The sequence below is a fragment of the Heloderma suspectum genome, chromosome 5 (genome assembly GCF_057233095.1).
Source record: "Heloderma suspectum isolate Gila_16-S chromosome 5, 16-S_ref, whole genome shotgun sequence".
NCBI lineage: Eukaryota > Metazoa > Chordata > Lepidosauria > Squamata > Helodermatidae > Heloderma > Heloderma suspectum.
Window position 1 is genome coordinate 47728889 of NC_139462.1, and position 13806 is coordinate 47742694.

At 45.0% G+C, this 13806-nt stretch overlaps 1 protein-coding gene across 14 annotated transcripts in view; it reads left to right on the forward strand.

Annotated features, from left to right (window-relative positions):
- Positions 1-13806, forward strand: part of AFG2A (AAA ATPase AFG2A) — a 281537-nt gene that overhangs the window by 12795 nt on the left and 254936 nt on the right. For all 14 annotated transcript variants that reach the window (XR_014792057.1, XR_014792060.1, XR_014792058.1 and 11 more), the window contains exons 4-9: positions 4083-4141; positions 5052-5702; positions 9471-9600; positions 9908-9964; positions 10919-11042; positions 12743-12998. Coding sequence is in view for 10 of the 14 variants with exons in the window: in XM_084855975.1 (XP_084712101.1) it covers positions 4083-4141; positions 5052-5702; positions 9471-9600; positions 9908-9964; positions 10919-11042; positions 12743-12998 (1277 nt within the window). In the remaining 4 variants the exon portion in view is untranslated. The remainder of the gene's footprint in view (positions 1-4082; positions 4142-5051; positions 5703-9470; positions 9601-9907; positions 9965-10918; positions 11043-12742; positions 12999-13806) is intronic.

Here is a 13806-nt window from a genome sequence, read left to right on the forward strand (position 1 = left end):
CGGCTGCTGTGCATACGAAAATCCAGCTGGACACATGGCTGCAAGGGTTGGAGCAGCAGCCTCGGCCAGCCAGGTCTCTGTAATACATGCCAGGTCTCCACCCTCATCCAGAATCATGTCATGGATGAGGGAGGTTTTCTGGGTAACAGACCTGGCATTGCAGAGCAGCAAACGAAGGCCAGAAGATGGGGTCACGCCTCCCCCAGCCATCCTTTGGCTCTGGACAGGCCCGGAGCAGGGGACAGATATTACGCATCTCTCCCTTGTTCCCCTTACCTGGCATGGCCTGCCCCTAGCGCTCCGCCAGCGCCTGCTGCCCAGCCTCGGTATGTTCTGGCCCCCAACACTCCCCCCACTGCCTCCATCAGGTGGACACATGCCCCCTTGCTCCCGCCTATCAGGCAGGCTACCCACCCTTAAAAATGCAACCAAATCCCCCAGAAAAACAAACAAACAAACAATTAAAAATCCCCTTAAAAATAATGCCAGGCCGGAGTCCACAGGGAAGGCCTGGTGGTGGTGGTGGTGGTGGCAGCAGCAGGCCCGGCAGCAGGAAGCACGCCTCTTCCCCAGTGGTGGTGGTAGCTTCTCCTGCAGGCCCTGGCTCTCCCAGGCCACTTCAGCCAGCCAGCTTATGTAGCCCCTTCAGGGAGGGGCAGGTGGAGCAGCACAGCTGGCTGGGTACCTGGGGGCCTGGTCCTGCAGGGACTGGCAGTCTGCCAGGCAGAAGTCCACAGGGAAGGCCTAGTGGTGGTAGTGGCAGCAGCAGCAGGCCCAGCAGCAACAGGCACGCCTCTTCCCCAGTGGTGGTAGCCTCCCCTGCAGGCCCTGGCTCTCTCCAGAAAAATAGAAGAATGTCTATTTATAGATAGAAAAATATCTATTTCTGCTTCATTCACTATGCTAAAGCCTTTGATTATGTGGATCACAACAAACTGTGGCAAATTCTTGAAGAGATGGGAGTACCAGACCACCTGACCTGTCTCCTGAGAAACCTATACAAGGGTCAAGAAGCAACAGTGAGAACTGGACATGGAACAACCAATTGGTTCCAAATTGGTAAAGGAGTACGTTAAGGCTGTATATTGTCGCCCTGCTTACTTAACTTATACGCAGAGTACATCATGAGAAACGCCAGGTTGGATGAATCACAGGTCGGAAATTAAGATTGCCAGGAGAATTATCAACAACCTCAGATACACAGACGATACCACCCTAATGGCAGAAAGCGAAGAGGATCTAAAGAGCCTCTTGTTGAGGGTGAAAGTGCAGAGTGCAAAAGCTGGTTTGAAACTCAACATTAAAAAAACGAAGATCATGGCATCTGGCCCCATCACTTCCTGGCATATAGAAGGGGAAGAAATGGAAGCAGTGACAGATTTTACTTTCTTGGGCTCCAAGATCACCGCAGACGGTGACTGTAGCCATGAAATTAAAAGACGCTTGCTCCTTGGGAGGAAAGCTATGGCAAACCTAGACAGCATAGTAAGAAGCAGAGACATCACCTTGCCGACAGAGGTCTGCATAATCAAAGCTATGGTTTTCCCAGTAGTAATGTATGGCTGTGAGAGCTGGACTATAAGGAAGGCTGAGCGCCGAAGAATTGATGCCTTCGAACTGTGGTGCTGGAGAAGACTCTTACGAGTCCCCTGGACTGCAAGGAGGTCAAATCAGTCAATCCTAAAGGAAATCAACCCTGAGTGCTCATTGGAAGGACAGATACTGAAGCTGAAGCTCAAATATTTTGGCCACCTAATGCGAAGAGAAAAGTCACTGGAAAAGACCCTGATGCTGGGAAAGATTGAAGGCAAAAGGGGAAGGGGACAGCAGAGGATGAGATGGCTAGATAGCATCACCGATGCAGTGAAGATGAACTTGAGCACCCTCCGGGAGAGAGCGGAGGACAGGAAGGCCTGGCGTGCTATGGTCCATGGGGTCACGAAGAATTGGACATGACTGAACAACTGAACAACAACAACAATTGCCCATACTGTCTGGGGCTGTGGGGAGTTGAATCTAACAACATCTAGAGGGCCACACATTCCCCTTCCCTGTCTCGGGAGACGCCATAAGGGACTGAAGACTTGTCATTTGGAGGCCCTGCTCAGATCAAATGTGACTCCACTTTCTGCATCAGAAACCTACTGTTGTGTGGAGAAGTAGGAGACTTGAGTTTGAGCAGTTGTGGTATGGATGAGTGGGGAAGAATGCCAGGGCCCCAAAGTAGTATGTGGTGCATTTCCTGAAAGGATGTTGGGGGGAGGGGGAATGATGGGCAATTTAATAGAATAGGGAAAAACAAACAAAGGTTTATTTAGCAAGGAAGGAGGCAAAAACAAAACAAGACACCACAACAACCTGGAGAGGAAGCAAGAGAAATAACTCAGAGTAGAATGGAGTTCAAGACAAGCCTCTAAACAAGATTCAAGAGGATGGAGTCCCATGAGTGAGTGATTAGAGCAGCCTGGTGCCCTCCCAATGTGTAGGTCTACAAACCCTATGGTATTATGGGAGCTGTACTCCACAACTCCCATGGCATCATGGGAGCTGTAATGTGGCACATTTGGAGGGCAGCAGGATGGGGAAGGCTGGATTAGAGCCTCCTAGACCTGTTTCTTGGCTACCCAGTGCTGAGCTGGAAGGCAGATAGGTTCAGTCTGTGTCCCTTCCTGGCTGTGGAGCTGCTGATGGAGGGACACTGCTGTCTGAGGACTGAAGAAGGCGGCTGTTCTCTCCACCACAGTCTTCCCCAGCTGGCACCTTTTATTTTTATTTTTGCAATCTCCTCAGTCTCTTTCTTTTCTCAAGTCTTCAACTTTCCAGATTATAGTAGAAAATGCCCCTTAATCTGACAGCAGCACAGGCCTGCTGGGGAATAAGTGAATCAGATGTATGTACGGCAAGTGCTGGGATCAGATGAAATCATGAAAGATAAATGTCCATGTAAGTTCAGAAGAGTGGCATGAGAGCAGCAGCTGGAAGACAGTGTGTGAAGGGCTAAATTGAAATGAGCTGTCAAGGTAACAATATGTGAATGTTGGCAAGATTTCTGCTATTGAGTTGCAGGCTGGCTTAACATTTATCCTGAACTTCCAGACCAGTTAAGCAAATAGCCCTCATACAGAACAGTTTTGAAGATAGTTTCTGTTACTAAGTTTAGAGCGCTCCCTACCGATCGTAATGTCATAAGTCTGTGTAATTTATCACAAAGACTCTTGTAGCACCTTAAAGACTAACAAATTTATTCTGCCACAAGCTTTCGTATGTGGTCCACTTCATCAGATTGGACAGTGTCCGCAAAAGCTTATGAATGAATGTGTTCATCTTTGAGGTGCCACAAGACTCTTTGCTGTTTTTGCAGCAACAGACTTGACATGGAATCATAGAATCATAGGGTTGGAAGGGGCCTACAAGACCATCGAGTCCAACCCCCTGCTCAGTGCAGGAAGCCTGATACCCAGGCGGTCTCCCATCCAAGTACTAACCAGGGCTGACCCTCCGTAGCTTCCGAGATCATGCATTCTGGGTTTCAGTCAGAACCAGCCAGAACCTTGGCTACCCCTCTGAATATTGTGTAATTTATGGTATTTCCTGAAGGAAGATTTTTCAGGAGTTGGACTTAACTGATTCAGCACACCTGTCCCCCATAGGTTGCGCGGTGACTGTGTTGATCCCTGTTAGTCCAAATGACTGTCACAAGAGAGCATTCGAATGGAAATGTTGCGTTGTGGTGGGATTGTTGCACAAAGGCTATGCAACTTTTTGCCTCTGTTTTCGCAGGACTACCCTTCTGACATCACTAAGCCCAATGATGCAGTCGGAAGGTCAGCCTAAATACACTAGGGACCAGCATTTGCTTTGTTATCTTAAGAGGAAAAGCAGCAGGTTATAAATCTCTGAATGTGTTTGAAGTTTGTGAATACAAGGGAAACAGAAGACTGGCTTTGCATCTTACCTAGGGCTGTATGTGATCATTCTTGAAATAAAAAATAGATTGTTACTGCTAACATGATTTCATCAAATGTTATTGATATGAGGAATAATTTCCATATTGTGGAATTGTAATTTTTTTGCATTCCCAGGGCTAAAGATAGCTGTCTCAACACTGAAGAGTTGTCTGCCAGTCTCCTAAGAAATCTGGGTATGTAGTTTAGTTTGTTCCTTGGTGTGTTATGCACTTACAATCATTTCCTTCCATTTTTTTTAAAAAAGAAAAGTAAATGGTATACTCTGTGCTGAAGTTTGGAATTGTAAATACTGACAACATTTTGCCTTCCCACACCCCGGTCTGCCTGCATTATTGTAACGTGATTATTTTAATATGTTTGGGCTTTGTCTGGAAGCTGCGGTGGGCACAGAATGCCGCTGCAAAGCTACTGATGGGCCTCTTTTCGGCAGTGTGTTACACCTCTGTTAAAAGAATTGCACTGGCTGCCAGTCAGCTGCTGGGACAAATTTAAGGTGTTGTTGTGAATAAACAAAGCCCTTAACAACTTGGGACCAGGTAGCTTTGCCCCTTATGTCCATTCCTGGTCCTTGTGGTCCTCCGAGGGAGTGCTTCTAATGGTGCTGCATGCTGTAATAGAGCATTTAGTGTTGTAGCACCTGCCCTCTAGAACATGCTCCCTGTTGACATTAGACAGGCACCTTCAGTTTTTATCTTTAGGTGTCTGCTCAAGACCCACCTCTTCATGCAACCTTTCCCTGCGGTGCCATGCAGCCAGGATAGTTAGAAGTTTTATCCCCAAGTAGTGGTTATTTTTTTTATAGTATTTATTGTCAACTGCTGTTATACTTTATTGGGCTACTTCTTCGAAACAGCCCAATAATAACTAGAAGTAGCCCAATAATATTATTGGGCTGTTTCTTAGAATAATGTATTATATTTGAGAAAAATGTTCTCCTTTTATTCTTCCTTGGCTCTGAAGGCAGCTGTTTGGTGTTTATGCTTGTTGATGTATCACTTTTACTAATGAAGGATAACTTTACACTTTATTATGTTAAGCAGGGATTACTTTAAACATTTTTTTAATCTCAATTTTTTATTGCAGATGGAAAGATTGTTCTACCAGGAAACATCCTGCAAATCACTTTCTTTGGCCGATCTTGTGACCCAATGGTCACAAAGGTGAAGGGAACAGATGGTGTTCTGCTGAAATTGCAAGACAGCTCCTTTTTTAAGCCAGTACAGGAATTATCAGTAGAGAATTTTGATGCCAGTTATTCTGATTTATCTATGCAACTTGGCAAACTGGTCGTTGAAGACCATCAAGGACAGGCATCTACCAGTACTCCATGCAAGCAGATGGATCACAGCACATCAGTTAATCTTTCCATAGATGTTGTGGGGTGTGATGAACTGAGTCCTGGTCCAACAGAGACGCTTTTATTTGATGACAGTGTTGTAACCTCAATCCCCCAGTCTGAATCAACCAAATTAAAAGATAGTGAGAAATGCTTTGGAGGTGAAGGATTACTGCAGGCTGATAAAACTGGTGCACCACTGAACTCAGATACATTTTACTTCATATCTTCAAGGACTAGGATCCGTTTCGTTGACTCTCAAACGAAAGCAACAGAAGAACGCAGTCCTGAACCAAAGATAACATACGATTCAATAGGTGGACTCAATAACCAGCTAAAAGCCATAAGAGAAATGATCGAACTTCCCCTGAAGCAGCCTGACCTGTTTAGAAGTTATGGTAGGATATCTGTGAAGTGGATCTCCAGTTCAAATTGCTGTTATTCATTTGCTGACCTTATTTCCCCCCAATGGTTCAAGTATATTTGCTATCTGTCCCCATGACAGATCATTTGGTGCTTTTTATGTTTGGTTTATACCAAATATAAAACCCCTTGTTATACGTCTACTACGTTAGCTTGGAACAGTAGGCCAGGATTCCAGAGAATCCTGATGTCCTCTCTGCTGAAGTGCCAGGGGTCAGGTTTAGGGGAGCCCCACGCACCGTGAAGTTGAGTCACTCCTCTTATAGAGGAGACCTGGCCAGCTCTGCCCCACCTTCTCCCACCCCAGAGGGGCGTATGAAGCTGGGTTCGGGTCGTTCTAACAGGAGGGTGGCCTGGCTTAATTGCCTGTGGGGTTTCCCTAATCAGCAAAGCTTGCAGACAGCAAAGCAGAAGTGCTAGAGAATCCCTGCTGTTGTCTTTGACCTCTGGTGGGAGAGAACAGTGGGGGATCCCTTTTCCTGCCTTTTCCTCAACCCTCAGTAGGGGTGGATCTTATGGAAAGGCAGGGCTTGCCGTGCCGGTGGGGGCAGGGTCCTCCAGAGGTTCAGCTCCTGATTTAGCGTGTTGTCTGAATTGGGGATCCTGGCTTGTTGCTGTCTTTACAAGTCAAGAGTGCAAACCAGGATTTGGACAATGCACTAAACAAACCACTGCTGGTCAGTTTAACTTGGGGTGGGCAACTTGTGGCCCTCCAGATGTTTTAGCCTAAATTCCCATCATTCCTTATAACTGGCAATGCTGGCTAGGGCTGATGGCTGTTGTAGGTCAAAACAAGTTGCCCACCTCTGGTTTAGCTGGTCACAGTAGTGGGAACGTGGCCAGTATCAGGCATGCAGAGTAATGGAGAAATCTGTGCTTGATCTTGCAAAGTACTCATTCCATGGCTTAATAATTTGTTTAACTGTGTAGATGGCGATGCATTTCTTTGAAATAAACTAATGAATACATCTCAGCATCTTGATTATTTTGTGAGATCAGGATTGCAGTGCACCTCCCATATTTCTTTGTCATATTCCCGGCTTTGTCTTCAGTAATTAAAACTAGAGTTAACCATCTTAAATAACTTAGGATGCAGTCTTATCACGATGACTGTAAACCTCCAAACTTGGAGGCTTACAACCATCCAATGCAGAGCGGGCGGAGTGTGGAGGTGATAATTGCCTCCCCACCCTTCCTGCTCTGCATTTTTGCTAGACAAATTTTTTTTGCACTAGCCAAAGTGCTTCGGCGGGGGGAGGAAGGAGGCTGGAAAGGACTTGGGATAGTTTGCATTCCAGACTCTCCCGTCCCCTCCCCCCCACCAGAATACCCTCTTACCCACCATTCCGAAGTCGAGTTCCCACCTGGCATGTTTCATTCTGCACTGGCTGCGAGGGGGAGGGGCAGAGCGCGGATTCCCGGATCTCAGGTTGGAACGCTGTCTCCAACCTCAGATCCAGGAATCTGAAATACCTTATCCCCCCCCCCCCCCCGATTGCTTCCCCCAGGTATTATGCATTGTGCAACACTATATGCCAGCACTAACCTGTAGGCCTGAAGTACAGAGTATTGGGTTGTATCTGGACTTTGCACAAGCAGAAGGCCTCTCATGCAACAGTACTTTTCCACCCTTGCATCCCACCCCCCAAAGCTTCTCTTTTGGTGGCTTCTGCTTTGGCATATTGCCTCCGCATGATTTTTTTCCAATTCCTCCTCACACTGAAGCCCCTCCCTCCCAGCCGCACTCCAGGCCTTTCCTAAAGGTCCTCACAGATGCCGTGGGGAGGAGAGGGATAGAAAGCTTTGTTGTGTGGGTGATTGTATGCTCATGCAAAGTTGTGTGTGTGTGTGTGTGTGTGTGTGAGAGAGAGAGAGAGAGAGAGAGAGATTAGTAGTCATTGACCTGGTTTGCACATATCGACAACCCAGAGTATGGGTTGAGTATGAGTTGAGTATGGGTTGTCATTGAATTATGAACTGTTGTTGAACAGTGGGTTGTCATACATGTGAACCCTGCACTATGGCTTAACTATGGGTTATTAACCACAAACAACCCATAATTCACAACTCAACAACAAACCATAGATTCTCTTCCTGGGTTGTTTGTGGTTAACAACCTATAGTTAAGCCATAGTGAAAGGTTTGCACGAAATGACAACCCATGCTTGAATAACAACCCATAATTCAACAACAACCCATAGTCATCCCATACTCATTGACCATACTCATAGTCAACCCATTGTCATTATGTGCGAACCAGGCTGTTGTTACTGTCTTTCAAGCTTCCATCAATTAGAAAGGTGGCACAATCCAGGCAAAGTTGTTGTTCAGTCGTTCAGTCGTGTCCGACTCTTCGTGACCCCATGGACCACAACACGCCAGCCCTTCCTGTCCTGCGCTCTCTCCCGGAGTATTCAAGTTCATATTCATAGCATCAGTGATGCTATCTAACTATCTCATCCTCTGCTGTCCCCTTCTCCTTTTGCCTTCAATCTTTCCCAGCATCAGGGTCTTTTCCAAGGCCTTTTCTCTTCGCATTAGGTGGCCAAAATATTTGAGCTTCAGCTTCAGTATCTGTCCTTCCAATGAGCACTCAGGGTTTGATTTCCTTTAGGATTGACTGATTGGACCTCCTTGCAGTCCAGGGGACTCGTAAGAGTCTTCTCCAGCACCAGAGTTCGAAAGCATCGATTCTTTGGCGCTCAGCCTTCCTTATAGTCCAGCTCTCACAGCCATACATTACTACTGGGAAAACCATAGCTTTGATTAGACGGACCTTTGTCGGCAAGGTGATGTCTCTGCTTCTTACTATGTTGTCTAGGTTTGCCATAGCTTTCCTCCCCAAGAGCAAGCATCTTTTAATTTCATGGCTACAGTCACCGTCTGCGGTGATCTTGGAGCCCAAGAAAATAAAATCTGTCACTGCTTCCATTTCTTCCCCTTCTATATGCCAGGAAGTGATTAAGCAGCTTTAATTTCAGAAGGAGGATTTAAACATGTGGTTGATGCTCTCCCAAGGAAATCAACAGGACTTCTTGAATGTTAAACTCTAGCTGGATTGTGCTGAACGTTTCTAACACTTCAAAACATTTGCAGTGCAATCCTATCCATGTTGAGTCCAAAGGAAGTCCCATTGAATTCAATGGGAATTATTCCCAAGTAAGTGTTCATAGGGTTGTAGCCATGCAGTGCAATGTTATGCATGTTTACTTGGAATTAAGTCCCACTATGTTCAGTGGGGCTTACTTCCTAGTAACGGCATTTACTACTGCACCCTTAGAGCTCTAAACCTGGCTATTAAAAGTGCTATGCTATCAGAGCCATAAATTATTACATAAAATAATATAAATCTTTTTACAAAACTAATAAAAATATTCAAGCCCAGGCAGAGCTGCTTTTTAGTGATTTAAAATAAGCTTTTTTTAAAGGCACAAACATACAGCAGTTTTTCAAATTGTTATTAATAACAAAGGGTTGTGCTGTTGACACGTTCCTTGGAAATATTTCAGGTTTGGGAGACCAAAAAACCCCCACCCTCAATATGGTATCTATCTCCACATACAGTGCATGATATTTTATCAGAGTAATTTGAATTATCATTACAGCGGTAGTTGCATCCTCCTCATTACTTTTAGAAAAACACATTAGGCGATGATATGTTTCTCCTCAGTGCACAAAGTAGTTGCCAGTTGCCAAAGCAGTAGTGAACTCTTCCTCTTTGCTTTATATCTGACCCTTTAAAGGAATCCCACCTCCGAGAGGGGTGCTTCTGTATGGTCCTCCAGGTACAGGGAAGACGCTGATAGCCAGAGCAATTGCGAATGAGGTTGGCGCTCACGTCTCCACAATTAATGGCCCAGAAATAATAAGCAAGTAAGTCTGCATAACTTATTTATTTCAGCCATGCTTTCCCTGCCTTCCAGCTGCAGTTACTACTTGTACCTGATTAAAAAAGAAAAGAAAAATAAGGTCTCGGATTGCTTTTTGACTTCTGCTTGAAAATAGGTCACTTTTACATCTCTAAATAGACGTGAAAGAATGATTAATGATCTGTTTATATGAGAAAGTTTATACAGTGATTAAGTATATGTGCCCAAGTGGAGAATCACATGGATAAGATGCCAGCCGCCTTGTAAACAGCCTAAAGTTCGTTGCTGAACAGTGTTTGATTTTGTTGCAGGTTTTATGGAGAGAGCGAAGCCAAATTACGACAAATATTTGCTGAAGCCTCTTTACGGTATGCTTGTGCTCTTTTGAGAAAAGCTCTCATTTCAGATGGTTTTAATTGGCTTGGCCCCCACCCTTGGGTGGGGGTCAATTCCTGTTTCAAACCCTGGAGTCCCTGTCACAGTGCTTGCATACTTAACATTATGAAGGCGGGGGTTGTGGGGGAGAGATAAATGTTTTGCCTGTGAGTATCACATTGAAATTGAAGGGTAGCAGGATCAGGATGGGTGGCAGCAAGTTCACATAGTGTTCTAGCTTAGAAACCCTTTAAAAAGGATCAGACCCATTCATGGAAGATGGATCTCTCAATGATTATGGAAGATAGATCTCTCAATGATTATTAGCTGTTGGCCATGATAGCTAAATGGGGCCTCTACATTTGGGAGGCAGTATACCTTAACCAGGTGCAACATACAGACTACCGTTGCTTGGCCCCTTGTTTCTGGACAGAAACTTACAAAACTCACCATTTCAAACTTTTGTCATAATCAGAGTGACTTAGACAGTGGGTTAGAGTCCCATGTTTCGAAGGAGAACTGGATAAATGCCTCCCCGCTTCAGATTTTTTCAGATTTTGGAGTGTTTTGAACTGTGTGTGTACCAAATGTCAGCATCTTAGTTAATTCCCCATGCTGGTTGGGGAATGTTGGAAGTTGTAGGACATATCTCTGTCTAAGCACGCGTAGGATTGCACCCTTAATCACGCAGATCATTTTAGAGTACATTTTGAGTTCCCTGGCTGGTTTTTTGAGGGGGCGGGGTGTGTAAATGTAAGACTATCCAGGTTTCAGGGGTTTTTTTTAGTAGTCAGGGTGCCTTTGGCTACAGATGTTCCACATTTCAGTGCTCTAGCTGATAAAGTACCGTAATAATTTCAGGCGCCCAAATAAGTCAGTGAGGACAGCGTGTGTGTGTGTAGTAATATGCATTTTATGCAAAAACATGTTTTTCTGTTTCTTTTCAGTCAACCATCCATTATATTTATTGATGAAATTGACTCACTCTGCCCAAAGAGAGAAGGGGCGCAGAACGAAGTTGAGAAAAGAATTGTTGCCTCCTTGCTAACATTGATGGATGGCATTGGATCAGTAAGTAAAGCACATTGATGGAATTACCAGTTCTGGGCTGGAGCTGAATCAAATTATTGCATTCATGCAGCTTGCCAGATTTGGCTCCCAGGGCTGAGGTTCTGCACCCCTGCTCTAGCAACTGGTGTTCCCATCAGTGGAGGCTTGCTTTGGTTGGTTTGAATGTTCTAGTTTGGTGCAAGTACAGTCAGGTAACTGCTAAAGACAATAAATATATGATTTCCTTGGAGCAACAGTGGCAAAACTGTGTTGGCAGGTCTTCGTACCTTTTCATTGTTCCTTAAAAATCTTTTTAGCACTCTTCTGTGACAAAATCCTGTCATAATTATGTCACTTATCCATAAATGTATCTTGTGAGTAAGTTGCATTAAAATCCTTTATATATTTACCAACAAGTAAGCCCTGCCGTGTTCTGTTGGGCGTACTCCCAGAGAAATGCATATAGGATTGCACTTTTATTCTGAGGGGCTGTTCACAAAACACATTAACCCACACTCCATCACTGCGTTCACGCAACATGCTCGCCCATGATGGGTTGTTTTCTGGAACAGCCCATGATGGGTTAACGTGTTGTCTGTGAGCTGTTTTTCCCACCCGTGGTGACTTGTTTCCATCAGACAACCCACTCTGAGAACCCATGATCTGCAGTAGAGGTAGTTTTACCTATGGTGGGTTAGCATGTCGTCTGGCATGCCAGCATGGGTTACGGCAATTGCCTACAGATCCTCTTGGCAAGAGCGGCCAAAAATGCTCTGCTCTTCTTGAACAATCTCTGAGCAAATTTGTTTTCCTGCCACATTCAGCAGTGGCTTTGAGCGGGGAGCTGGCAAAGGCTTAGCAATTGGGGTGATGGGTAAGGAATAAGGGCTGGGGAAGAGGGGGTAGGAGTGGGAAGGGAAGCAAATGGTTTGTTTCGCCTCTGGTTAAATCCTCACTTTTCCATGACAAAGCAAAGCCACACATTTAGTGTAGCAAAACTACACTATTTATGTAGTGCATGTGGCGGCTCTGCAAAAGGGGGATATTAAATTCCGTCCCCATCCTGGAAAGTTTCAAGGAGTTGGAGGCCCACATCCCTTTTGTTACACACAGGCAGAGATAAGGGACCCGACAAGGGCTTGGAAAGGCAGCGCGAGGGATGGCAGGACATGGTTTCCACCGCAAAGGAAGCTGGGATACTCGGCTGGCTGGACAGGAAGAGTTCAGGAGGAAGAAGGGCACTGCGTTGCTTGTTTGATCGTCTGATGGGAGCACTGTAGGTTTTTTGCAAAACAACCTACACTGCAGAGCTTATTACCCACCAGCGTTAGTGTGATGTTGAAACAGGCCCAGTGGATGAGTGTGGGTTGTTTCGAATGGTGGGTTGTTTGTTGAACTGTGGGTTAGCATGTTGTCTGAACGCAGCACATTTTCTGCAGGGTGGGTTATTGTGTGGTCTGAATGCAGCCAGGGTGGCTTGTTAACCATGCAGTGTGGCTTGTTAACCACCTTGAAAAACCCAACAACAAACCATGGGTTCTTAAGATGGCTTGTTCAAGAAAAGTAAGCCACACTGCATGGTTAAGAAGCCACCTGGCTGCATTCAGGCAACAAGATAACCCACGGTTCAGCAAACAACCCTTGTTTCAAAATAATCCACTCTCATCCACTGAATGTGGTTCGTCAACTTACAGTAACCCCTGTTCTACGTTGGTCATTAGGAGGGCAATAAAGGACAACTCTTAGTACTTGGAGCCACAAATCGTCCCCATGCTCTAGATTCAGCACTGCGTAGACCTGGCCGTTTTGATAAAGAGATAGAAATTGGAGTTCCCAATGCTCAAGACCGGCTAGAAATCTTCAGTAAGCTTCTTAACAAGGTTCCTCATTCGTTGACGGCAACAGAGTTGAGTCAGTTGGCTGACAGCGCCCATGGATATGTGGGAGCAGACCTAGCAGCGTTGTGTAAAGAAGCAGGTAAGCTAAACACACTTCATGCTGGAGTCCATGAGCCTGATTTGTGTTGATATACTCTAATAATGTTTGGGTATTATAGGGAGTTTATAATTATATTGTATGGGCTTACATGATGGTGGAATGAGTCCTTGGTATGTCTGCACATTCACAACATACCTATAAAGTTTTGCAATTTAGGCCTTGATCCTATGCCTGTTTTAGACAGAAAAAAGTTCTACAACTCCCAGCATTCCCCATCCAGCATGGATGGCTGGGGAATGCTGGGAGTTGTAGGAATATTTTGGTCTAAACGTGCATAGGATTGTGCCCTTAGTTTCCCAGTTTTAAACAACAAAGCTTGGACCAAAATGAGAGAGAATTGTAATCTACATCTTGGAACAAATCATTAACAGATCTCTCTCTCTCTGTCTCTCTGTGGAAAGGGAGTAGATTTTATTGATGACAAACTTTAATCTGTGAGGCTGAAAATAGAGGCATGTTTGTTCATATTTTCTTTGAGTCTGTCCTGTTTGTTTGTTTGTTTGTTTATTTCATTTCTGTACTGCCCAATAGCTGAAACTTTCTGGGCAGTTCACAATAATTAAAACCACAAGGTACAGCATAAAACAATATAAAATATGAAAGCTTAAAACTACAGTATAAAAGTACAACCAGAATAAAGTGTAACAGCAATGCAGAGATTTTAAACAGCAGAGCTAAAAGGCTAGAATGCGAAAAGGCTGGAAAAGTAAAAAGGTCTTCACTTGGTGCCAAAGGGAGTACAAGGTAGTTGCCAGGTGAACCTCTCTAGGGAGCTCATACCACAGCT